This window comes from Plectropomus leopardus, chromosome 14, assembly GCF_026936395.1.
Source record: "Plectropomus leopardus strain MGB_pleo_1.0 chromosome 14, ASM2693639v1, whole genome shotgun sequence".
Taxonomy (NCBI): Eukaryota; Metazoa; Chordata; class Actinopteri; order Perciformes; family Serranidae; genus Plectropomus; species Plectropomus leopardus.
Window position 1 is genome coordinate 16280852 of NC_142189.1, and position 27989 is coordinate 16308840.

Sequence of the window (27989 nt, forward strand, 5' to 3'; positions counted from 1 at the left end):
CAATCTATGGCAGAAACAAGACATTACATACCTCCGGTTAATATGGCATTTTCATCTTTGAAAATCCTCTATGGTTTAGTTGTGTGATTAATAGAAGTTGTCTTACAGCTCTGGCTGCTATTGTTTTTTAGGATGGGCATCCCAGCTGAGATGATATCCTATTGAGTACCTCTAAAAAGGGGAATTTGAATATGCATGATGCAGTTCTCCTAATAAAGCACAGCACCAGTCCCTTAAGAAATGAATAATTAATGCTGAGATGAATTATGCATTTAATTGACCAGGAGTCGTCTGGTATAAACCAATTAGGTGCCATTGTTGGTGCAATCTCTGGTTACCTTTGTGGTAAACAATCTGGACAGCTCTGTCTAGCAGTGGACTGGCTCTGGTGAAAAAATGGCCTGCAAATGAGAGATATGACTGTAGTGCGTGAAAATGAGAAAAAACACACCCTGTATCTGATGTTATAGTCCCGTCTATAGCCACCATGGAAATCTAATTTTCATACTGCAGGCGTGATGTTTTAGCTTGTGCCCATAATACATGGACTTAGGTTTAAATTGTCATCCGGTAAATATTTGGAAAGGCAAACTACAGGAGGAATGTCAAAAAGTTACCTGTTATTTTTTTGGTAAATATGCAAACAAAAGTGGAGTGGTAAAGTGTGAAAGGTACGCTAACTGGATAAGCTTTGTCAGTCGGTATAGAAGTATAGGAGAGGAGTTTTAAATCAAATCTAAAGAAACTTTTCTTTTTTTTTTAATTTGAAGTGCCTGGGGTTTTCACTGTCAACCTTGCTTGACAGTTTCAATCTGCCATTTTGTTTTGCAAGAGAGAACCACGATGGAAATAAGGCTTTCTTGTGTATTTCAAACCTAAACTATTTCAAATAACTTTCATGGAGTCTGTCACTGTTATCAGTCTGTCATGTTTGTTTTAAATCTTGTCAAATCTATCTATTTATCTAAAGCTAACAATAAAATCCACATATTAGTGGACGAAGTAGTGAAGTTTCGGTTCTAAAAAATAAAAATTGAAGTTGATGGACCAAACCCAGTTGTAAAAACGAGCCTATATTGGCCTCTAACAGGATATTTCCCGATTTGTTCATGTCAGACGTAGTAGCCAGTAGGCAGTTGTTTGCTTAATAATGTGATAACTTTACAGAGTATGATAAATCAAAGCTTGTTGCTGCAAATTTATACATATTGTCTTTTCTGTCCCCAAATTCTCAAAATGATCTGTAGTTCATTGAAATGATAAGCTTATCTTGTTCCAGCGCATGATGCAAAAGTCAGTCCTCAAAATGCAGAATGTCAAGGAACGATGCTGTATCAGGTTAATGTAAGGTCAGTGGTCCAGAATTTAGGGACTGTACTTTACACAGACACACACACATACATACATACATACATACATACATACATACATACATACATACACACAGATATATATTATTTTTTTCAGTACTGGAAGTCCAGTGGTCCAGAGGTTAGAAATGTGGGCTCAATATCACCACACAATTGTGAAATAAATAAATGAACAATATAATAATAATAATAATAATAATAATAATAATAATAATAATAAACAAATAAACAATAAAATAAAATAAAATAAGTTACATGTGATATGACCACTAATAGATGTATTTCCTCTGCTGGTTGCCAGGGAAACACTTGAGTTTTGGAACTAAACCATAAGTAGCCGTTAGTTAACGTTACACACCAACGGAAGAAACTAGCAAACAACAGCAGAGGTGGAGGATAGGTTTTCGTGAATGCTTCACCTCTCATGTGGAAGAATTGGTTTCCATATCAGATGCTTGCTCCAGTTACGTCTCCGGAGGATCAACACACCTGCCACTGACACATTTTGACACCAAGCGCCATTGCTGTTTGTTTGTTTGTTAGCTAACGTTAAGTATGCCGGCCGCAGTAGCAGGGAGAATTGATTTGCCACCGACCAGAACAATAACTGTGTACAGGAACGGAGACGCCTTTTTTCCTGGGAGAAAAATAGTTGTAAATCAGCGGCATTTGTCGACTTTTGACAACTTTTTGACCCTCCTGACCAAAGTGATGGAGGCTCCGTTTGGTGCCGTCAGGAGGCTGTACACTCCCAGCGAGGGCCGCAAAGTTCGGCGTTTGGACGACCTGAAGCATGGAAGTGTGTATGTTGCAGCCGGAAACGAGCACTTCAAAAAGCTGGAGTAAGTGTAATACTGTGATGTGTGGCTCTCTCTGTGTGTTTGTGTGTTAAAGCAGGGAGGTCAGGTCACCGTAACCGAGGACGAGCCCTATCCTGGGCCCTGAAAATGTGCGTTTATCTCGGTCAGTAAGCTAACGTTCGCTGGGCTACTATGTGGGTTTTCTGTAATGTTTGCTTCTCTTGTTTGGTGGACATGTGACAGGGATGGTACTGGATAGCCGTTAACATATGTCAAAAAAAAAAAATCCTTAAAAATCAAACGTAAGGGTGTTAATAACCTACATTTACAGATTCGTGTCTTTAGATTAAGTCTATATTTAGATTTGCAGTCTATTGCTGAGGCTTATTGTGGTAGTATTCTTATAAACCAGCTAGCATTTCACTTTTTATTTCACCTACAGCTGTAAAACCAGTATTTTATATGAAGTAGTATTATGAGGTCAAGAGGTGTCTTCCATCTATTTTCATGTGTGAATAAAGACAATATGGCCCTCTGGGCACAGGCATGCAAAGGGCTCCACCACCTCACCTACAATTTTGTGTGTTGCTTTCTAGCTATTTTGTGTCTCCTTGTGATTGTTTTCTGCCTTTTTGGAGTTGTTGTTGTCTTATTTGGGAAATTTTGTGTCTCTTAGGTAATTTTGTGGGATTTTTGTGTTGTTTTGCGGTCATTAGGTGACTCCTTGTGGGTGTTGTGCATCTTGTTGTAGTCAGTTGTGTTTCTTTTAGGTATTTTTTTCATGTTTTTTTTGTTTTCTTGTTTTATGAGTCTTAGGCAATTTTGGGCTTTTTTTGTTGTTATCTTTGGCTTTATCATCATTTTGTGTTTTCTCATAGTTGCTTTGTGTCTTCTTGTTGTAGTCTGAGGTATTTTGTGTAGTCAGAGGTATTTTGTGTATTTTTTTAAATAAATGTTTTGTGCCTCAATGTACTCATTTTGTGTCTCCTTGTGGTTATTTTGTGTCTTTTTGTAGTTGATGGTGTGTCTTTGGGACAATTTTGTGTCTTATTTAGGTATTTTTGCATCTCCTTGGCCATTATGTGTGTTTTTTTTCAGTAATTTTGTATCTCCTTGTGGTTGTTATGCCTGTGTTTGTAATTCTTTCCTTGAAATATTTTTTGTACTTTTAATTGTTCTGTGTTGCTTTGTAGTGCTTTTGTGTCTCCTTGGGACTGTTTTATGACTTTTTGCTTTCATTTGGATCTTTATGAGATAATTCTGTATGTCTTTTAGGTGGTTTTGTGTACTATTGGGGTGTTATGTGTCACTTCGTTGGCATTTCATGAGTCATTGTGATTGTTAAGTGACTTTCAGTAGTCGTTTGCCTATTTTTGTAGTTATTTTGTGTGTCTTTGAAGTTGCTTGCATCTCAATTTTTGTGTTTCTTTCTGTACATTTTTAGTCTCTTCCTAGTCATCATGCCTACTTGTTAATTTAAGTGACATTTTGCAAGTGATGGTCAGGGGGCCCCCTGATACTTTGGGCCCCTGGGCCTGTGCCCATTCAGTATTATTATGCCCATCTTTATAGACCATGTAACTGTGTAGGTTTCACATGTACAGAACCTGAAGCCTGGGTTTGAGTCATTTACGTGATTTTTTTTAAATGTCTTCCAGCTATTGTTCAATAACAACCAAGAAGCCACCGAATAAGAAGAAAGAACAGGTAACTCCACTTTGTGTGTCTCTTCAGTTACATTTAAATAACTGAACTAAGTCTAACCTTTATTTTGGGTACGTTAATGCATCACTGTATTAAGGGTATGGAACCTTCTTTAGTGGGAGGTTGCAAGTGGCTGAAGCCTGAACCCTGACCCCTTACAGTGGTCTAAATGTCATTTACTGGTACAGTCACTGCACCAAGCAGTGATAATAATCAAAAGGAAGAGCTCTGTTATCACATAACATCAGATCTGGAATCAGCCACTAAAAAGATCTCATTCCTTCTTTACAATTCCTTACTCTACAGGGATATGTTTACTTTATAACCTCTACTTTTGAAATTTTCAGATCCAACCTGTTGTTCACAGCAGAATAGTAGTTTCTGCTCGCTGGAAGAAAACTGCCGACGAGTCTTGCACCATAAAGTGAGTATTGATTTTAAGCTGTATAAAAAGTTATCCTGAATGTACAAAGGTTCTTTGCTGTGTCATGTAGTTAAGAAATATTTCCCCCGTTTCCTTTTTAGAAATGAAATAACTGTTTGTGTCTTCCTTTTTTGTTGTGTTTCACAGTGTCTTGACCAATGGAGAAATCTTGGTTCCTCCAGCTCGAATACGAATCCCAAAGCATACTCTGAGAAGCTGGGAAAATGTTCTAGCCATGGTGACAGAGAAAGTGCGTCTGCGCACTGGCGCTGTGCACAGGTGATGTCTTATATCAGCACATTATGAACTCTTATAGTTTTAAATTAGTTATTTTTCAGCGAGTGCAAGCAAAGATACAACTTGTAGTATTTATATTATAAAAAACTACACTCTAAAGGATACATATTTTTGTTTTTTGTGTTTTAATTGTGAGACTCAAAACACAAATAATGTCTTTCATTGTGTTTTGCAATTTTTTTTTCTCAAAAACGTTGTACACTGCACAAATTTTAAGTTGTTGACAGTTAGCCAGTCACAGTACTGACAGTACTATCTTGATTCTCTGTAGAGTAACAGCTTCTGTAATATAGATTGGGGTAAATATGATTAGCGGAGGCTTTCCAGTCAGTTTTAAATGCAGCAACGTTTAGCAGAGCGGAAGGCTTTTTCTAATTAATTAGTGATTGGGAGCATGTCTGGTTGTGATGTGCTCACAGGAGATAATCTAAAACTGCTTGTTAGGCAAAAACTGCTTTGATGAATATTTAAAAACATGTGTTACCACTCAAATCATATTTGAGACATCTGTATATCTTTTATTATCCAAAACAGTGATATTTACAAGAATTGTTGAAACAAACATGAAACATTTCTCCAATTTGTGGCATTTCTTTATTTGTGTCCCCAGGCTTTGCACATTAGATGGACATCCTCTCTGTGGTCCCACTGAACTGGAGAACAATCAGTACTATGTCGCAGTTGGTGCAGAGAAGTTTAAAGATCTCCCATATGATCGTCACAAGACCTGCAAGGATTTAATCAAAGAAAACAACATGATCGAACGGTATGACACCTATGATTTGAAATAAGTCATATTTTAAATAAACACTGGATTCCTATTTTGATGTGAAAATGAAGGAGAAAATATGTAAATGTTGTTGTCCCCTTTTCTCCCCTGCAGCCAAGACATCCTGCCTACTATTAGAAAGACAAGACATCCGAAGGATGTGGTGAGTACTCTTGCCTCAGAGTTTGGTGCAGTTTGCCATCTGGTTGTTCACTTTCTTGCAACATGCTCAATTGTTGTATTTTTTATATTTTTTTCCTTATGAATTCCCTCTGGTTTATTTCTGTAACACGTTGGTACTATCACAGTTGAAAAGCGTATCTTTGCACACACAGCATTTCAATTAACATTTCCCACATGTGAGACTTGTTGTGGGGGTGCAATTCGTTATGAAACAGCGCTATCATCAATCACTGTCTGCAGGAGGCATTGAGTTACCTTTGCTTTCCACTTTGATGGGTAATCCCCACAGAGAAAGGCTGGCCCACTTGATCAAGTGCAGTGAGCCTCATAGACAGATCATATGCACCAGGGGGACTTCACCGACTGAAAACAAAAAAAAATCTCTTATTCAAACCAGAACCGGGACAATTTGTATTGTGATTAAGTAGACAGTGAAGTGCTTTGAATCCATATGAGGTTTGCGCTGCTGTAGGCCCCAAGATGAACACCAAATCACACGGTGGAGATGAGAACATGCCCACTCAGCAAGTTGAGATGGAGATGCCCCCCCTTCTCCCGTGCGAGATGTGTCTGACATCTGATATTTCTAACCATGAAAGATGACAATGTGGTGGCAGATGCCAATTTTTTTCAGATGGAGAAAAATGCCCGATGCCTTATCTGTGGTGGACTCCCATTATATTCAGAAATACAATGAATATTTATTATTAATATATTAGAATATGTTAAGATTTCTTCATCTTATTCAAATCCATCCAATCATAAAACAATATATAGAGACCACATTGTTATAAAACTTTGCCTCACTGGGGTTCAGAAAACCTGAATCAACACAGCTCAGACCACACAGCCTGTGCTGTTCCACAGAGCACCATGGGGTGGAGACAAAGACAGAGCCATGGCTGTGTTTTGCATCCGCCAGCTCATTGTAGTATTAGTCATTCAGTGGACATAACGCTGCCGCATTTTACTCCCTTTGCCTCCACGTCTGAACCCTCATGAATTTGTAAACATGATTTGACCAGTTAATAAGGACCTTTCAGAGAGGGAAAAGACACATGTGACAAAAATTGCCCACTCTGTCTTGATCTGTCGCCTGTTTAGCTTACTGATTACACATACATTTATAGGGTCATGTCCGTCATTAATTTCAGTTTGACCTCACAAAACAACAGCAGTCTGGTTTGAAATGCCTGTAAAAAGATCCTTTAAACATGTCCACTGAGGCTGTGTAAAATGTAACCTTGCTCTTGCGACCTCGCTGCATGGGATCAGTGTTTGTCCTGTCCTGTCTGCACCAGCGGCAGAGCGTTTCTGCACTGGTGAATGGGACATCTGGTCCGGAGCAACCACTGAAGTCTAAACTGACGGCTCTGCAGAGTGTAATATTGAATCTCTCCAGCACACCATGTTCCCATCGGGAGCAAGCATATATGCTGAGTTAGGTGTTCACAGACATGATGAGGTAGAAACTTTTGAGGTAGACGTCGCATAGAGAGAAGATTAATAGGGGGAGAGGAATGCAAAAAGAAAAAGAATAATGATGTGCATCAAAGCAGAGTACTTTCATATTATAGTGATAATAATGAGCAGTGCAATTGTGCCTCACATGTACTTCACACCGAGCATCCTGTGAAAACAGCCCAGAAAGGCTGACTAAACCTTTAATAGCTGCACTCCCTGACATCAGCGATTACTTGCCGCTGCTCTCCATTTCTCTGCTGTTTCTGGATGATGTCATTGGTGAGGGGAAGTAGCAATGCCCCGTGGAAAACTATACCTCCTCACTGCTGCCAGCATGTCTGCTCACTGAGGACCTGGCCCTGGGAGTGGCTCCGGCTGATACCACAGCCAGTGTGGCTGGAGGCCGGTCGGCCCAATTGGTTGGGACCCTCGTTTTCCCCTGGCTATCATATCACAGTGTCCTCTTGTTGACTCCTGTTCTCTGCCACTTGAGAGGGCCACAGATTATTTGCGGCTCGGTCCCCCTGAGCCCCCTTCACACTAACTCCAGCACTCTCTCTCTCTTGGTCTCTCTCTCTCTGGGGCCTCCTGATACACACAGTTGTCTGCTCCCACAGGACATGGTACTGTAGATATGTAATGCAGAACGAGAGGCGAGATGACCTCAGCTTTTCCACAGCCATGTTTCCAGTTGTGCTGCTACTTGTACTGTATTCTCCTGGCTCCGCAGAGCCCCTCGTCCTTTGCTTTCCGCTCCCTGAGTGAGACAGTCTTGATTTAACTTTGTTGATTTAAATAAGATCTATTTACATCTTCACCAGCAGGCTGTAAACACGCAAAACAAGCTGTTCAATTTTTGATTGCCCAGATGTATTTTGATTTTGAACTTTGTGGCGACGCTGTTTCACATCACTCACAGATGAATCGAGGTTACGGAAATTGGCGGCTCACCATCGCGACAGTGCCACTGCTCCTCCGTCTTTGATCTCGCACGGTTGTGTGGACACTGCAGCGATAAGAGTGTGAACTCTGTTTCAACTCTCCTTTCACTGAATATACCAGGCAAACTTCACTCTTCTTTTGTTGTTTTATTTTTCTCCCTCGGCCCACCAACGGCTGTAGAAATTCAAAAGAATATCAACAGACTTTGCCTCTGCATTAAAGAAAGCAAACAAGTGAAGAAACAACGCTGCCGGTCCCCAGAGGCCATGTTAGTGAGCTTGCAAACACCATTGCCAGAAGTGTATTCTGGTGGAAGCCTGAGATCACTACACTATCCCCGGAGCCAGCCCAGGGATCCAGCCAGGCAGCTGCAGTAAAGAGCACTGTAGCTGAAAAGAAACATTAAGTCTGCTCCATCCCGCTCTCTGTGTCTGTGTCTCTCATTCTCTGTAAGGGAGACATACCTCACCTTGCTACCTACAGAGGGGATGAGGAGCCTGTGAGGAGAAAATTGCCTTTTGTGGAAGCATTAATTCAGATGTGTACCCTGCTGTCTGAACATCACTCTGAACTCTCCCCACTGCTCTCACTCTCTTTTTCTCCCTCTTCCTCTCTCGCTCCTTCACTCTCCCACCATGCAACTATGTCCCAAGCCTCCTTTTTTTTCCTCCCCTCTCCATCAATAACCTTCTGCCGTCTACTGCTGAAGAATAAGTTATTCCCTATGACTCCCTCCCTTTCCCTTTAAGCTTGTTTGGATTTTCATTGTTTGATCTGGCTTGATAAATAAGACAAATGCAGTTAGAAATTCATGGCTGCCCCATTTCATCAATAAATGATTAGTTTGCCACGCTCCCCAGTGATTGATAGGTTGTGCACGGGATGTATTGGAACCAGATGAATTCAATACAGTAGGAGTCACAGGGGAGCTACAAAGCATATCAGCTCATGAAAAATTGAGGCCAATGGAAAATGTAAAAAAGCGTTGAGAAGAGAGGAGAAACAAGTTTTGCCCCGATGCGTTTTGTCTTTTTTTCTTCTTCTTCTTCTTCCCCTCTTTACAAAACAACAGCAAAAAGTCGATGATGAATCACAGAGAAATCTGAGGAAATACGCCTTAATCTGTGCCCCTGTTTTCTCCTCTCTTTTGTCTCTTCATGTAGTTTGCTCACACAGGCTTTAGAGAGGACCTTGAGCACACAGCCAGGGGCCAGATGAAGAAACAAGCCAAACCGGAGAGAACCAAACAACAGAAGCAGGTGTCCAGAAGCCCAGTTCTCTTCTCAACAGGGGGTGAGCAGAGCAATTCTGTAGAAATATCTCTCTCCATCTCTCTCTCTCCAGCCCCCCGTCCTGAAAGTGTTTTTTTTCCCTCCACAACAGCTCCTTTCTCACCAAGATGATATGAAAAGTCTTGTTGGATTTTAAAGACAAATGTATATGTATCTGAATGTGTTTGGGTACAGTCTGTGCACAAGGCTACATGTGCAGGGCTGTATCTGAGCACACATGCAGACATATGCACTGTTAAACATTCTTCTGTGTGTATGTGAGGAGAATTGTGTGTGTTGGGAACATTTTTCTAACATTTGGCCAGTGAAGGAGCTTTCTTTGGATTTTCAACCTGCTCTTTTAAGTCAAAACAGAAGCCAGCTCCCTGCTCTTTTGAAAGAAACACCAGCATTTTCTGTGAATATTAAATAAAACAAGACCTCAAACACCGTCAAGGGGGCTTAAATCATAGATGAATTCAATCAGGCCATTTTGTTGCATATGTATCCAGAAAGCCTTGTTAACTATGTGGGGGGAAAACAAAATGCTCTAATTTTCTCCTGATGCGGGGGATCAAAATGGTAATAAGTTATTAATCACAAATAGCGCTGATGAAAGATCATAAAAGTGACAAAATACTTCTTCAAACTGATGGGTTTGAATGATGTAGCAATTGTGCTGTTTGAAAGTGATGCTGTGTTTTTATCATTAATACGTAGGGATTGTGTGTTTGTTTCCTCTATCCAATTATTCAGTAGTTGTTGTTTTCATGGTTGTTTGTTTTACCATCTGTGCACAGTAATACAGTGACTCATTCTGTGCTGTGGCACATATAACATGACATGAAATGCTAGCATTGATGAGTTAAATTTCACAGTTTGAAACTTGCCATCGTTTCATATCCATCCATCCATTTTTATCCACTTCTCCGGCCTGGTCGCAGGGGCAATAAGCTGAGCAAGGTGCTCCAGATGTTCCTCTCCCCAGCAAACTTTTCCAGATCCCTCTTGGTTATCTTTTAAGCTCAGCTGCATGTTCCATCAATAGAGACTGACCTCTGGTGGCTCTTCATGTGTAATAAATACAATACGTCCACAATACAACATACAGCTCCATATTAGTTTAATAGAAAGAGGAATGTTTTTATTTTTGACCTATGCGCTAAAACACCAATAATATTGGCAGATCCGATCCATCCGATCCAATCCGGTTTTTATTCACTTATCCGGGGCCTCACTGTGAGGCAGCAGACTGAGACTCCAGACCTCCATCCCCCCCAGCAGTGTTTTCCAGTTCCTCCTGGGGGATCCTGAGACATTCCCGAACCTGACGAGATAAATAATCCCCTTCAGTCCCCTCTTGGTCTATTGCAGAGTCTCTGACCAGTTGGGTGTGTGTAGAAAACCTCTAACAGGAGGCGCCAGGGAGGCACCATAATCAGAAGCCTAAACAAGGGGTCGACCGATATTGGTTTTTCAGGGCCAATATCGATACAGATTATTAGTACTTAATGAGACCGAAACCTGATATTTGGAACTGATTTGCATTTACATCAAAAATGAAATATTTCTGTCAAAATTTCGAATTTGGAATATAACAAACTCCAACACAACTTTGTTTAAATGCCTTTAGTTAGTGTTTAATCAGAACTTAAACTTTCAGTATCATGTACAACACTTTCCCTGCAACATTTTTTCAATAACATCATGTGAAACTGTAAGTAAAAAATGAATAAATAAAAATAACTGAGGTTTTGCAAAGTAAAAATTCCTCCCATGCTGACACTTTCTTTGCATGTATTGCAGACTGCCTTTGCTGGTGTTAGTTGAGTGTAATACGCCCACTTTTTCATAAATTAATTTTATAAGGGCTCATTAAAATAATATGCCAATGCAGATAATCAACAAAATGCCAAATATCGGCCCTGATAATCGGCCAGACTGATAATCTGTCGACTCCAAGCTTAAACCACCTAAACTAGCCCCTTAGGGAGCAGCGGTTCTACTCCAAGCTCCCTCTGCAAGTCTGAGCTCCTGATCCTATTTCTAAGGCTGAGCCCAGCCATCCTACTGAGGAAGCTAACTTCAGTCGCTTACATGCAATTTTTTTGCTTTCAGTCACTCATGATCACAGGTTAGGGTTGGAAGTAGATAGACTAGTATGTCGAGAGCTTTGCCCTCTGGCTCAGTTTTGTCTTTACCATGACAGTCTAGTGCATCCTCCATCACTGCTGAAACCACACCAACTTGGGGCAGTAACTCCCTCTCAACCCAGAGGAGGCAATCCACCCGTTTTTGCAAGTAAGATAGCTGACCTTTTTTAATAGAAGTGACTATTTGACTTTCTCTTGGTGTGCTCATAATGCTGCTGTTGTTTTCAGCCCAGAATGCTACATTTTGGACACTTAGTCATGTCTATAGTAATGCTTTCCTCCCACAAAATACTTAAAAATTTAGTTAAAAATCCTCAAAAAACTTTTTCTTTAAATCACCTCTTTGAACCCTTCATACAAGCCTTTGCTCTGAGTAGTGTTCACAAGCATCATCTGGTGCAGGATAAGAGTTTCTGGCGCGAGATTTCTTCCATCAGTTTGCCTTTTTCCCAACTAGAGTGAGATCCAAAAGTCTAATGCCTGAATGAAAAACATAATGAAGCTTACATGTTTTGTAGCTGTATAATTGCCTCTTTGAACTATTAACCATACATGTTTCTATACATTGTTCCTTTGTTTTTATCACTGATTAATCTACCATGCTTTGTTATTTATTATTTAAATGAAATTACTTTAGGCTATTGAAGTAGATTCAAGCTCAATAGTGTGTTTAATTATTCACATCCCACCCTGTCCAGCAGCCATAGACAAAAAGGAGTTTGTTTACAAGGAAAAACAGTGTGACGTTGTTGTATAAGCTATTCCCCACATGCATCAAGAGCAACCTGTCACTGTCAGGAACTAACCTTGGACTGGAAGTTCACGCTGGCTGGCCATATTCGTGGCAGGGTAGCTGTGGCTTTCTGTGGCCCTTTCGTCTGTGGGACCACTCTAAATAAATAAATGGCTTGACAGCGACATTGATCTCTAGTGAAGTTGAACAGGAGAGGCAAAGAGAGAGGGGCAGTGAGGGATGGAGGGGTGTGGAGAGGGGAGAGAATGAGTGTGCAGAAGAATGAGACGGTGGCTGCCAGCCGATGAGGTAATTGTGATTAATCACTTTTCTCAGAGGGCAGCGTGTTCAATGCAAAAAACAAAAGGAGTGAGATGGCAGGAGCGGCAGAGGTGCAGGAAGACGGCCAGTTGAAGGTGGACTTGCCTATTGATCAGGTAAAGCACAATCCCATACAGCTCTGCAACCTGGTGAGGTCTTTAGCATACAATCTTTGAACAGCTTGGTGCTACAGTATTTATCTGACAGGAAGTAAGAATTCATTCCGGTCTAAAAACACTATAATCAACATTACCATAAAAAAAATGAGTCAATTTAATGTTTCCATATTGTAAAAAGTCAGATTTCCATTTCTTTTAAAAGAATAAATAAATATAAAGCAGGTAAAAACTGAAAGTATCAAAAAAGCTCAATCCACAGAGAAATACACAGTCTGCATTCAGAAACTGTGCCTTTGAACAACCTGTTAGGATTTTTGTGAATTTGCGATGTCACAAATACTACAGATCGAATCACACTTTTTATTGACCATAACTTCCGGGTAGAAAACCTGTGTCACATACGTACAATCAGAACAAAAATGGTGCTGAGCAAACTGCCTTAACTGATAAGTTTTAAGGCACCTAAAAAAAAGGCCTGCTAAAAACCATCAACATGCCATCGGTATCAGCTTAAGTATACACTATATTTAGGATATTTTCACTGCTTCCGAACGGCAGAGTTGCTGTTCTGCTGCTGCCTTGATCAGCTATTCTGTAAGGTAAAGTGGAGCAAATATTCAAATTGTGTACTCCACAACTGATATTGACTTTTTTTGTTAGCAAGCAACACAGTTTATAAAATGACAGAAACGTCAGGTCGGACCACAGTGTTTAACTCTTTATATGTTTATATCTTTATACATTACAGTTACAACAGAAAATGACAACATCAGCTCTCTCTTTTTAGTGTTGAGTGTCAGATTGGATGTACGAACACACCCTTAGTATTTCCAGTTGGAATGGTTTACAGTGTATCTGAATGACATCAGCTGACAGGAAGTAAACATGGACTCAAGTTGCATTATAATTCCAGTGACGAGAGAACTTTCTTGAAAGACAGAATTTACCATTACAGTGCCATATTCGTCATTTCCCTGCCTGCAATAGCGGTGCAGAGACACGAGGAGTGCAGATGTGGAAGACCAAGAGACAATGACCAATCAGAGCAGACTGGGCATTTTTTTGGAGAGGGGCTTAAAGAGATGGGTGCTGAAATGAAGGGTTTCAGACAGAAGGGGGAAACTGGTATATTCAGGCAGACAATGTGAGAAAACTTAAATGTTTTTTGAATGTTAAAGCATGGAAACATATTCTAGTGAAAACTTAAAATAAAAGTATGTACCTGAAAATGAGCATAATAAGGGACCTTTAAGTTCAGTATATGCTACTAATTGTACTCATGATAATTTTAGAGATTGTTGTCACAGTAAAAAAGTATAAAAGTTGATAAAAAAGTGTTTGCCACCAAAGCATCCTCTTTCCATTTTCCTCCCATCAAGCCTTAACCTTTATCTGTGTTTTTCAGCTTCAGAAAGAATCGAGAATATACTTCTAGTACCAGATAACATTTTTTGCCCAGAATAAAACTCATGAATGCTCAGTAGAACAAGTTGCATAAATATATAAATATTTAACAAAATCAATACACCAGTACAGAACAGTGTAAGCCAAGGGGGATGTTGTTTTTTCCCTCCTTGCAGGTTGAGGCCAAGATAGTTGACGAGGAGTATGAGGATGGGAGTTGTTCTGTGAGTCCCTGCAAGGCCTTCCTCCATGATTCAGACAGCTTGTGTCTGCAGAGGTCTTTGTCTGCAGGTCCCAGGAAGGATGTAAGTACCCTTATTATGAGTTCCATGTAGTTACTATTTCACGTTTAGTTCGTCTTTACTTTATTATTATGTCCAATTTTTTCATTTGCTCTCAGATTAGGTCATAAAAATGGTCTAACCAGCAATTATGGTGATCACTGTTTCCATAATTGCAAGAGCGCCACGTAGATGTGCTTGCAGCAACTATACTTTTGTCTAATTTGTGTGGAAGCTGTTTTTCTGTCTCCATGGTTTTCTCTGTTTATTATGTACTGTGCGTTGACCAGTGCAGCCTTTCTTTAGGGCAAGGAGGCACAGGCATACTACTGTACAGATTTAAAAACACCTGAGCCCCAGGTGCAACTTTATGTAGTATTATAGAGTTTATAGAGCTTAGCTGTAGCCACAGATACTGAAGCATCAAGCTTAGAAAATACACAGAAGTGTGCATTTGTGATTAGAGTAGAGCCCCCTAACAGTATGTGGCTGCGTTTGATGTCTGCCCTTTACTCTGGTTTATGTTTGCAGTGATGAAGTAGGCCTGAGCTGTGTATACAGATGTTTTGCATGGATCCGTGGTTCCTAGAAATTACACTCATTTAAATACACTTATTTTTGCTCTAATAATCCTCGAGGGACAGCAATATGAAGCAGTGTAACTGTGATGAATGCGCACAATAGTTGGGTGATATTACTATTCCAAGCAATTTCATTCGGCTTTGAAATGAGAAGATATTGAGTCTTATTTAAGCAATCAATAACCTTGAACATTTTGTTTTAATGAAAACTATAATTTCAAGCAGTGGCAATTACACCATGGGGGAATGTTTTGGTGTGGTGATGGTTTTGCTGCCGTCTGCACTTTTGCAATAAAGATATTCTTATCGAGGTAATTATTGACTTCTTGGGGCCAGTTATGACCCCAGCTAAAGACCTCATCAATAGCTTAATTCATTACTTATCACTTTTAGTCATACAGGAAATGTTGCTGATTCAGATTGGCTATAGATTGCAGGAAGAGACCATTAGATAATGGAAAATAATAATAATAATCTGTGGTATGGACTCAGCTCCTTTTTGCAATTATCATATTGCCAAGCAGATTTTTGATTTATCAGAAGACTGACATAAGGAGGTGGTAGGATTTTTTGATGCAAGCTCTTTTAAAAATGTCATGCCAGGCCACAACTTAAAACAGATTGGGCTGCTGGTTTTAGGATGTCATCTAACCCTAAACTACGGAAAGTTCCAGTAGACATTCTACTTTACCAAACTTTTACTTTGCAGCAATTTTGTTAAATGTTCATTCATGTTTTATTGATGATTCCAGTATATTCAGAAAAGTTGTCATAAGACAAGAATGAATGATGCTGCAGGTGAGACTTTCCAAAATTAAAGTCTAACCCCACTGATGCATGCTCTCTTATTTTCCCTTTGAGGCCAAACAGACTGTCGCTGTCTCGATGCCGGCAACCCCATCATTTAAAGGGCTGTGAATAGTAATAAGGGATAACTGCTATGACTCATACTTTGAGCTGAGTTCGGACAGATTTCCTCCCACTCCAGCGCTCATATGTGCTTGCGAAAAGCCCCCGTGCACTCCGTATATGTGCATGTATATAGTAGATATTGATGACCAAATTCAATTACATGATTACATTTTCAGCCGAAGCTTTAAATGATTTATTGCATTGAATTTAAATAGTGAATACATTTACAGACAGTGCACCGGTGAGGCAGTTGTGTGCACGCGATATTGACCTGTGTGGTCCAGGCCAAATAAAGAATAACGAGATTCAGCATCTCTGCCAAGTGGAGATGTCCGCTGGGAGTGAAGGCAGGCTATCTCAGTGGAAGAGAGCGAAGGATGGCGGGCTGGAGCCTGATGCACATTTATCAAAGCTTTTCTTATAATCACTTGACTGACTTTTGTTGGGCTTTCTGAAGGTTGGGTTTTCCTTTAGACTGCACTCTGTTAAGGAGTTGATTGATTTCATGAGGGGCGACTCTGTCTATGTTGTAGATGTCATACACTTTGAGGAAATGTGGACAAGGGTAGATTTGTACTCACTGGTGCGGCATTGTGTTTACAACTATCATTTGTTTTGATTTAACAATATTGGCTGATTTATCAACCAGTGAGCTAAGCATTTTTTCTTAATTAATATTGTTAGAAATGCCAATACGACTAGGGATGTTTGATCAATTGTCTTCCTCTTCTTAAGAATTTTGTGATAAAAAATCGAATCTTTATTGAGCGCTGCATTGATCCATTCCTTTCCTTTTCCAATGCGAGTCCATTTCATTTGTCTTTCAGCTGTTTTTCTGCGCTCCTATTCCATGGAGCTTAGGTTAGCCATTTCAAAGGCCTTATTCTCCCCATGCAAGGTCAACTATAATCAACTGGAGACAATGTCACCGCCTTGCATTTTCAGAGAGCTAGGCAGAGGAAGACGACTCCTCTGGGCTTTTAAGGACCTACTGCATTATACCATTCAATTACTGTTCATTAGACAGTGTACAGCCATTAATCAGACTGAGATGTTCTGCTAGTCCTCAGCGGGGACAATGAACTGGGGAAATTTATTCTGGTTTCCTGTCTGAGCTGCTGTTTAGTGGCAAGGAGAGAGATGACACTTTGGAATGCGCTGAAGCTTTCAGTAAAGAGACATCCTAAACTGAGCTGCTACTCTACTTTCTGTATCTTTTTTTTCCCAGTGAAGTTCTCTGCTTCATGCAGCCTTGTCTTTGAATTTTTTGAGATACATGGGCTTTGTCAGAGATTTATTGCATATGTGGGAGAGTATTACGAATCTGATATATCACTAAAAGGGGAGAAAGCTGACAGATTTACCGATTAGAGCTGCATATGCATTGAATATGACTAGATGATGATATGAGAAACTGATTTATGTTTTCCAGGAGGCTAAAGGCTGGGATGTGTGTTCCAGGTTCCACAGAATACAGTCACGGGTGTCCCGCTTTTTCAAGGGTAGGTTCATCAAAGCATAAAGCCTGATAGTAGCTCACTGGCGGCAGCGGTGGCGGCCCCCGCGTTCCCCTCCACGGCACCTAATGCACCCATAAAGAGACCACTAATACACTCTGCATTACCAGTTCCCCCCTCACATTGCATGTCACCGGATCTGCAACCACCTCTCAACATCTGGGAGAGCTTTACGCCATGCTTTATGGAGACCATCTGGTTGAGTGGGTTTTTTTGCCTCCCCAATCTCAGATGACTTATTCTAGTATTAAAGACACCTGCGCATCAAGGTGTGCCATGCTGAGAGCCTGGGATTATTCACCCCTCTTTATATTTCCCATGTCGTTTGTAATTTGGAACCACTCAGACAGAATGAGAGGGATATGTACCTTGTTACTATGAAAATCCATTTCTTTCCCCCTCCCTGACTTCTTATTCTAACTAGAATTGCATGGTCTGACTTTTATTTGATTGATCTAGAGAAGAACACATCTGACAAAATACAAAATAAGTGCTATACACATTTGATTATGGGGGTAAAAAAAAGAAGATAACATAGTGTTAAAACAAACCAAAGCAATGATGCAAGCTTGACATTCTCCTTTGTTGAGGGAATATGCCTTTCAGCTGGTTCGGGCAATTTCATTGTAATTGCCCACAAAACATAGGCTTTGGTAGTGAGGCATTCTCAATTGTTCCTTGTGAAAATTCCAAAGCTGGCTAAATGGAGCGGGATGTGAATCCCTGCACGTGGTTATCACTGTCTGCCCTTCAATCTGAGGTTCGCCCTGTCAGTGTGACACCAGAAAAATCACTGCATCCTGCGTTAACAGCAGGCTCCCCACCACACTCACGTGTTGTCCATGCTATCATAAAAGTACACAAATACATGTGCAGGCACATATGCGCAGAGTTACCTAACAGAAAGCACTTCACAGCAAGTGTTTCTCTCATACACGTGCATGATTTTCGTGTATGTACGTGCATTCTCTTTCAATTATCCTCATATTGATAGCACCAGAGGTTGAGATGCAGCTTCATACAATCTTGTCCTGGCTCTGATTTCCCTGCAGAATATCAATGGACACTGTAGGGGGCATTTGAAATAAATCACAGCACATTATTGCTTGCAGACTCCAGGCCCACATACTCATTTTTCTGTCCTATCACATTATATTGTTGTTGCTGTTTATGAATGGTTCTGCATCATTCATGCCTCACATTCCCTGGCTGTCACAGTGGATCTGCAGATGACACAGATGCAAAGCTTAACAGGAGACTCAGAGCCTTAGTGGAAGGGAAGTGGGATGTGAAAGGAAATGCAAGCTATCTCTAGCCGAATCAAACCTGCCTGCCACCTGCTTTGCATCAAAATGTCAATATCTGTGCCGGTTTTTATCACTGAAAGGAGTTTGTCAGCTGAGTGAAAAAGGAAGCCCTTTTCTGGAAGCAAATCTACCATTAAAGTACTTCCTTTGCCTCCTTCATATGCTTTACTGGGGGTGTTCCGCCTATACTTCCATGCATAAAAACAAGACATACCACTGGGTTCAGTTTGGCTGAGATTCTCCTTCAAAAGTTATTGGCACCATGTAAAATGGCCTTGTAATTTACGAGAACTGTTAGGGCCTCTGACAGAAGTTGTAAAGCATCTTGACTGATTGGGGAGATATGAGATGTGTGCAGTCATGGCACATTGTCGCCTATATGTGCGCAAGACACGCAGAGTTGCATGGCTTGCTCTGTCACAGATAAATTACTCCACACAGTCAAATTAAGTTGTTGTAAATCACCCCGTGGACCCGAGACTAGTCCTGAGTGACGACCTTTACGCCTATTTGACTTTAAGTCTTATTTATGTTAATCACATCTGTATTATACCGACAGTAAAATTGTGTCATATCCTAAAAGGTCATTGTTTTGCAGTGCAGCATATGACAGGGACAGAAAAACACACTGGTTTTGTTTGTTACTGATCGTAAGAAGACTTGAGATGATGGTTTTACTCTTAATGTTTACAAATTTTCTTTTTATCTTTTCTTTTTTGCAGGAAAAGTGAAACCTTAACCCTCATAACTTTGATCGGCATGGCATTCATTCACAAGGTATGTACCATACAAATGATGAAATCAAATATCTCTTGGATTTCAAAGTATAGAGGATTTACTAAGAACAACTATGTATAGATTCATACGAAAGTAATCCTTTTTAATCACCACTTATGACCCACTAGAAGGGTGTGACAGTGTATTTATCTGCTGAGACCCCACCGTCTGCCTGACTTTCCTTTGGTCAAACTTAGGTTGTGACATCAGATGACCAAAATTCAGTGTCTTGCTAATTTGACGTGGAATACTAACCTTAGATTATATTTTATTGTTTTTAAGTTATGTCATTATATAACCGAAAGCCAATGTCTGGAAAATGTCAGAATTGTTAATGTTCACTTGTGAAATATGAGGTTGGTAGAAATTCAAAATATCATCAACCCTATTTTCATTTTGACCAGAATTTAGCATCTGTCAAATGTCTTTCTGACATCATATCGACATCCTCTGCCAGCTGAGTTATTATGCCTCCATGCTGGCAATATTTGTGGCTGGAGGAATTCAGTTTTCCGGTTTTCTGTCTATTCCATTCGCATGAATATGATATCTTTTCTTAATTTTTTATGAATTTAGCGCAAACGTCTAGTTGGACTTAAGAATTAACTGAATTGGTGACACTAATTTCGGTGTCCAATTTGAAACTGTGCTGATTTTATAGATCCTCTGCATTGCTGAGGAGAAAATGTTTGTGAAGCATCCATGTTTTCACACACACGGATGTAAACTGTAAGTGCAACTTGACTGGTCACAGAGGCAAGGTGGTAGTTTAGGATTTCTTTTCTTTTTTGTTGTTAACTGTGGGGCGTTCCTGAGTGCAGCATGCAGGTGAGGTCAGGACTTTATAAAAAGGTTGCGACCAGGTGGTTAACCACTGCAAGCTTTCAAGAGGAAGCTATAAAAATCATGTAAACAACACTTTAAAAAATGCAAAAATATAATGTGGTGAAACACCAAGCTGAGTGATTTTGGAGTTGGCTTTCACTTTTACTTTTGCTAGCGATACTGTTTACTAACAGTAACCAATAATTCCTGTGTAGTACACCTGCCTTTAACTTGTATTCTCATATGCATCAAGCACAATGCAGTGTGTAGTAGAGCTCCATATAAAGCACTGCAGTGTTCAGCAACCATATGGGGATACAGCATGTGCCATGTTATTATTGTAACAACTTGCGAGCTGTACAGATGCTTGGTGTGGATATTAAGTGCTTATGAAATCCCTCCACAAAGAGCTTCATGATATTTACAGCACTTAAGTAATCTCGTGTTCTAAGGATGTTAGTCTACTACAGTACGTGTTATGATACAGAATACATATTTATCCTCCAGTTCATTTACCCATCCTTGTAAAGCAAATGGTATCCTTGGGGTAGTCTTCACTAAGGGAGAATGAAACCCTTTGTTAACCACAGTAAAGTTGAAGGAAAATGTATGCTTTTCTTCCCATTCATCATATACATGTGATGAAAGGCCTTCAAACGACAGCAGCTCCCAATAGCAATAAGTTTCTTCTTCTTTCCCTCATTCTTTTTTTTTTACATTTACATGGTGAGAAATAATAAGTTCTCAAGACTGTGTGTTGAAAATCAGCCATTGTGATGTGAGAGAGGCGTCTGCGTGTGATCTCTGCTGCACTCGACACGACAGGCTCTGTGAAGTGCACCACTGCCCAGTTACACATTAGCTTTGATTGCCAGTTTGTTCTGCGTGGAGCTCGTATAGCTTTGAACTGCATCTCAAGATGAAAGCCAACCTTGTCCACACAGTGTGTCCACTGTGGACCGCTGCTGTTGCTTATTTGCTTCAGGCACCATCAAGGGTTTCGGGGCTATTCTTTTTTCTATAGTTCTTTACCATGCTGGGGATGAGCATTATGTATAATTTATCATACAATACATCCCGAGACAGCACCACGTCTCTTCTCCATTTTAATTTAATGGCCCTTCTTTCTTCGAGCATCTTGTGTTGACTGTGGTCAATGTATGATACCACTAAGGTATGTCTTTGTTGTGTCCAGCAGAAACACTTTGATATTAGGGGTTCCCATGGTGAAAGATCACCACTCAGTGCTTATCTCTCCCTCTCTCTCTCTCTCCTTCTCGACTGAGCAACAGAATAGTGTCAGACTGCTGAGGACCAGACGTCCTTGTTCTCTTCCGTCTCCAGAAGCCAGCTGCTCATGTATAAGATGAAACAGTGTTATAAACCAAATAAAAATGTCTTGCCTCTTGACAGCCCCACCGTGAATATATGGCCTCTTATTTCAGTGAATATATTGCATAATTATGTATGGTTATGAATATTACATGGAGCCTCACACTGAGTGCATGGTAAGATGCCTAATTGCGGAGTTTAATTATTAAGAAGCAAAGGTCCTGAGCGGGTTTTGTGAGAAGCACTTTTGATAAATTATTTTTTGCAGTTTTCTGATGAATTATTTTGGGGGCTTGTGTCTAATCAGCAGGCGTAGTGGACGGCGTAACTGCTCTTGAGAGAGACTTATCTTCCCATGGAGAGGAATTACTATGCTGATTAAATCCACTGAAATCAACTAATAACTTAATGATATTGGAGTGGATCAAAAGAATGAATCATCGCCTCTCATAGTGGTGGCTATGAAGAACACAAGGGCACAGTGATGGGTGGAATGAGGGCTGTTGCTGTTGACCTCGGGGCACAGCTTTAATATTTCTGTGTAACATGAGGGAGGGAAAGAGAGCGTGTGTGATGGTATGTACTAAAGCAAACCAAAGCACCTCATACTAAACACAGTGTAGTCGTGCTTTACTTTATACTTCACATGAAGCACTTCAAGGAAAAAGTCCAGAGAGGCTGACTAAACAAGGAATAATAAACTAGATCTCCCTCAAGTACTGCCAAAGCCACTAGACACAGCTGCTTGTATAACTACAGTGCTATTGCTCCTGCCGCTTCTTCCTCTCCAGCATGTACCATAACTGAGGCACCCACACATAAAAATATTCCTCCCTAGTTATGTATTCAGTTCAAGTGCACTTAGTATGCAGAAAAGTTTAAGGCTTGACCTCGGTTTTGCGTCGAAAGAAATTTGAAAATGAATAAAACAGGCCTCTCTGCATGTTACTTCAAATATAGAACTTGCGCACATGATGTAGTCTTCCATAAAAGCTAATGGCTGCAATGCAGACAATAAGAATCATTGACCCACTTAATCGCAGTTCTGTGTCACGCTGTGACAGTGCGAAAGTTAGTTCACCACAACTGTAGGATCAAACGCAGGGTAATAGCAGGGCTCCTTCCTACAAAATGCATGTCGGTCTAGCACTTGTGAAATGCTAGTTGAGCTGCTTTTTTCACCAGCCGGCACAAATATGTGAATTATTGAGTGATATTGATGTGAGGATCACCTTGGTGGATCTAGCAGTTGTTTGCTTTAGAAGTCTCCTGTGGAGGGCAGGAGTCTGGCCATCTGTCAATAACATGTCAGTTGTCCCACACGGCGGCAGCCACTCTGACCAGCTCAAACGCTTCAGCAAGCAGCCGAACAATTGTTCTCAACATGATGTCAAATCAGCCTTTCTGCTCTGAAAGGAGTCTTAAAGCTGAAGTGGTTCAGGTCTGTTTCAGTCCGGGGTCCTTAAAGTTGGAAATCATGGGCACAGCCTAATTCTGTAGTCTTGCTGTGATATGATTACAGTGATAAAAAAATGACGTCTACTCCATAGCACTCAAAATAATGGTTGATGCATGAGAGAACATTTCTTTTTTTTAACTTTTTCGAGGTGAACTAACCTCAAACACCTCTTTTACAGCAAATATTTCTACAAGCCATTGGGCAGCTTTTGTGCAGTTAAGCAAGTTCAGGTTCAGTGCCTTGCTCAAGGGCACAAAGTGGCTGTTATGTAAGTTTTATAGGGCATTACAGTCACAGCCTGAATTGGACAAAAGTGCCTATGAACTTTTGTATGTTGTGTAAGTGAAATGAAAATTGTCATGAAGGTCATTTTATACAGAGGTCTCTACATGCCTTGAGACCTGTATTGAGCCTCCTCGCAGGCGAGATGGACAGGTGGTGTTATAAAAAGACTTTTTTGCCACTGACATCATCCAGAGCCACCAGGAGACCACTTTTCTCTCTCTCTCTCTCTCTCTCTCTCTCTCTCTCTCTCTCTCTCTCTCTCTCACTCTCACTCTCACTCTCTCGCTCTCTCGCTCTCTCTCTCTCTGTTCCAGCCTGGTAGCTGCCCACTGTCTGAAGCTAATGGCTGGAAGCACAGCTAAAAGCTCTCAGTGTGATAAGGTAATGTGGAGTCAGACAGAGGAGAGAGAGAGAGTGGTGGGGGAGAAGAGTGCTATATCCGTGAGACCATATATACTGATTATACAGTGATGAGGAAACGGTCTAAAAATAAAAAACAAATGGAGAATGCTCGATGATATCACTGCACCCAGATTGCTGACTGCAGTGTTTGCAGTCATATCCAGATGGTTATGAAGCGGGGATGACGGTGGGAGCCGAGACATACTGCTGTCCTCTCTACTGACCTTGCTGATGTCATGCTTGAAAAAATAAAAGAGTACCAATCTGTTTATGCATATACGTAACATTATGAGCAAAAGTGAGATTATAAAATTGAAAACATTCTCTTTAGTTTCCTTCTGTTTCTACTTTTATCTGTCGCAGTTTGTAAAATTAAGCCTGAATAGTAGGGTTTGGGGAAAGCTGAAACAGCATAGTATTGCAGGGAAATTTGTTTTTGAGAAACAAACGCCAAGTATTGACTATTTAATGATATATAGTTATTAGTAATGCAAATAGAAATCAAACTTTTGGTATCTTGCAGGAATAATAGAATCAAATGTTTTTTCAGCCCACTAGACACATTTTGCAGCAATAAAAGTTATTGAAGATAGATGAACATGAAACTTTATTCTATTTATGTTGTATTAGATAAAACAGATGTTGACAAAAGTTTACTTTCGGGACATAATTAACAGTTAAAAAATGGTGTGAATCAAAGTATTATATTAATATATGTTATGGCAATACTCAGCATATTAAAAGGTGTCTGAAATCGCAAATAATATTGGATCATGACTTAAGTATTGTGATAATCTGTCATCGTGGGGTCTCTAATGATTCCCACCCTGACTGAAAAGTAAATTTAGCTTATTCATTTAGTAATGTTTAAGCTTCCCACTGACAGCCTGCTGTTTTTTTGCACTGTGGGTGTTAAAGGTAACCTTTCATGCTTTTCTTTATTTGGGTCATATATTTAATGTTACAATGTTGGATGTTCATAGTAAATGTGGCCAGAGTTTCAAAGAATGACATAAATGTATGTAAAAGTAATTCCTGTGAGCAAAAACCTCAGTTTTGCATGTTTTTTCTACTTTAGCTACAAGACGACATCATATTGTGACAGAGTTGTTTATGTCATCATCTGCTCCAGGCACGCTACTGTTTTCACTGTGTTTAGGTTTATGCAGCCTACATTGCTACAAGAAGCTACATGCATTTAAAGAGTGAAAAAGCTGCTACAGTCATTCCCTGGCTGCAAGTACACTGCTACATGTCGCTAATGTCAGGGAAAAATGCAGTCTTTTTCGCAGGTGTTGTAAACTCCCCGGTTTTGGATCATATTCCCATTGGAATATGACTGGTTGTGTTTAGAAGAATGCCAAACCCCTTTATCCCCCATAAACCAAGCTCCGCACCATGGGAGATTGGGCCTTTTCCTCAGCTGCCCCTCGTCTGTGGAACTTTCTTCCAGACCACCTGAGGGCCCCACAGACAGTTGATTTTTGTTGTTGTTGTTTTTTTTGTTTTTTTTTTTAAAAAAGGCTTAAAACTTTTTCTTTTTCTACTACAGTGTTTATTTGCTCTCATGCTTGTTTTGTGTTATGCTCTGTTTTTACTCTTTACTCTACATTTATCACTTTGAGATTTGCTTCAAATGAAAACTCAATATTATTATTATCATTATTATTAGTAGTAGTAGTATTTATAAGAAACTTTCATTGGTGATTTTAACAGAGGAAATTCACAGTAATTCCCTGGCTGCAAGCACACTGCCGCACGTAGCTACATGCTACTGTCAGGGACACATGTAATCTGGGTTACCAGTGTTGAAGATTTCCCCTTGATTTTGGATCATATTCCTGCTGGAACATGTCAGTTTGTGTTTAGAGGCTGTTATTAGTGATTTTTAATGCTAGAAAGTGCCTCTTTTCTCTATTAGTGTAATTTCCCTATTGCAGTGATGTTGCAGAGATGGGTACGAGCTGCTGACCAATTTGAGCACACGGAGGTTTATCCAGAGGCAGGGTTAAAGGGACAGGCGCTGAAACGGAGTGTCTCAGACAGGGTAAACACAGGTGTTTCAGCAAAGACAGCATGAGGAAAATAAAGTGTCTTGACCATTAAAGCGTGTAAACATGTTCTCGTAGAAACCCAAAATACAAGTTTGAACCTGATAATGAGCATAACTGGTCCCTTTAATGTCCACTCCAGGCTTTGTACATCTGCTCATAATCACTGCATCACAAGAGGTAACACTTTCATGTTGTGCTTGTGTAATTTTTTCAGCCTTCACTGTCTGCAGATGGTGCCACCAGTCTAGATTACTGTTAAAGCAACTGCCTCCTTCTTTCTACTCTCACCTTGTCTTCACTCATTTACTCCTTTGCAGCTCCTGTCCAACACCAACACTGTGCACACACATACAAGTACAAATTTGTTTTTTTGCCTCAGTTTTTTTCCCTACTGTTTCCTTTGCTCTACCCTTCTTACAACCTCTCTCCGTCTCTTTCTCTCTCCACCCCCTTGTTTTCCTTTATCTGTTCCCAGTCTGGCTTGTCCTTAGTAAGATGGATGTGTGCATTCCCAGGGCAGATGGCCCTGTTGTTACTCTGTGTACTCGGCTCACACTCTAACACCCGGCCTGCTTGTCTGGCCTGACGGGCCATTGCCTGGGGAAAGGAATCTACTTCTACACCGTGCAGCAAACATGCGTGTTGTGTGGCTAACCGCATGGGTGCTCGCACCTTTTTTTGAAAGGGAGTAGACTCCAGCAGACTGTGTGCCAGATACACAGATGGGTTCTTTCTTTAAGGATCACACGTTTTGTTGTAGGAACACTTCAATATATATACATTAATTTGCATAAGGAGTCCTTTATTTTGCTGACATTTACTTGTTATGTGGATACAACATGATATATCCAATGTATTTAGATCCAAAGAAGCAGATTTTAAAGAAATAAAATCAGCCCAGACAACCATGTCTTCATGTCAATATCAATTTCAGGATCTTGATCTTCTGGAGACTTTTAAACCACATTTAATTAACTCAAACCAACAGTGTTTGGCCAGTTTTAAAGATTCCTCCAATTATTGATCAGAAATGCAACTTTGAGGACTCAATATTTTCTGTCAGCTGTTTAATGTAACCAATTCCAATGCAGGAAAGGCCATAGGCATTTACTTTCCTATGGTTTCCATGCAGTGTTATATATATTAATTTACTAATATTTACTAATACTAAACAATCATCATGAATTTAAGAAAACAGGGATTGCATTGAACAACACCAAACCAAAACATGACATTACAAACTCTCACACAACTCATACTGTATATGATGCTCACAAACATGCATATTTACTAAAACCATACTATTTAAATATCTAAGTACAAATAGTCTCATGCATGGCAATGTAGTGTGCCAGGGCACAAGCATGCTCAAGATGCACACTTGTGTTATAGTACATAAGTATTATGATTATTTTTTTTAACAAAGACCATTGTTGTTGCTGCATGCATGTGCTGAGTTTATTCAATCTTTTTCTTTTACCTCCTACCAAATAACTACCTGTGATTGGGCATCATTTTGCATGACGGCAACCTGTGCCTTTTTGATGGATTCGTTCCATTTCATTGCCATGATAAACTTTTACAACAGCTATCATTTACCAGCAGCATGCATAGACCTCTTTAGGAGATCTGTGCTTGATTTCTACACAGTGATCTAAGGATGATAAATCACCGGCTGCGCATAAATTATATCAGTGAAATCACATGCGGCACAGGCCTTTTGTGTGGACATATGTAAATCCTACCAGGGATGTTCGTCTGTGCGAAATTGCAGTCTTTGTCTACCCTCTAACCATACAATTTCTTTCATTTCAATCTCAGCACGCAATTGGAATATTGTCCCTTAGCTGCTTCTATCATATGTAATGAATGTGCTGCCCCAAAGGTGAGAGCCATAATTGATTAAAAACCATAATGTTTTTCCATGCCTCCGTGTAGTCAGTGATAAGGATATCTGTGATGTGCGAGTATAGGCGGATGTGTGTGTGTTTATGGGTCTGTGTGGGCAGGATGGGACATCAAAGTCATGTGCGCTGTGGCTCTGTTTCATCCTGGCTAATGAAGACGCTGTGAGTGTGCTTCTGGGTCACAGTGGGAACATGCACAGCGAGGTCACTTCAAAGGCGGGATAATGACGGATTAAGTCTAAATCATGGCCGCGCTTTAGTCGCTGTCTCACATCTAGCCTGTCGCTTTGCATTTTATTAACAAATCATCGCAATATGATCTGGTAAAAATGTGCCTGCCTTAATTTCCCTTGTCCATCTTACTCTGGGCAAATCCTCTACATCCAGATTAGTGGA

At 40.3% G+C, this 27989-nt stretch overlaps 1 protein-coding gene across 4 annotated transcripts in view; it reads left to right on the forward strand.

Moving 5' to 3' along the window:
* Positions 1–1692: 1692 nt before the first annotated feature.
* dcdc2c (doublecortin domain containing 2C) overlaps positions 1693–27989 on the forward strand; it is a 40151-nt gene continuing 13854 nt past the window's right edge. Inside the window, exons 1-12 of one of the 4 annotated variants that reach the window (XM_042501325.2) lie at positions 1693–2212; positions 3829–3877; positions 4222–4298; positions 4446–4577; positions 5206–5361; positions 5479–5527; positions 9117–9246; positions 12447–12547; positions 14131–14259; positions 17161–17230; positions 19275–19329; positions 21447–21572. In XM_042501325.2, the coding sequence (XP_042357259.2) occupies positions 1926–2212; positions 3829–3877; positions 4222–4298; positions 4446–4577; positions 5206–5361; positions 5479–5527; positions 9117–9246; positions 12447–12547; positions 14131–14259; positions 17161–17230; positions 19275–19291 (1197 nt within the window). In that variant the 5' untranslated portion in view covers positions 1693–1925 and the 3' untranslated portion in view covers positions 19292–19329; positions 21447–21572. Of the gene's footprint in view, positions 2213–3828; positions 3878–4221; positions 4299–4445; positions 4578–5205; positions 5362–5478; positions 5528–9116; positions 9247–12446; positions 12548–14130; positions 14260–17160; positions 17251–19274; positions 19330–21446; positions 21573–27989 lie in introns of those variants that run through there. The other 3 variants (XM_088087429.1, XM_088087430.1, XM_088087428.1) reach the window with 3 other exon arrangements.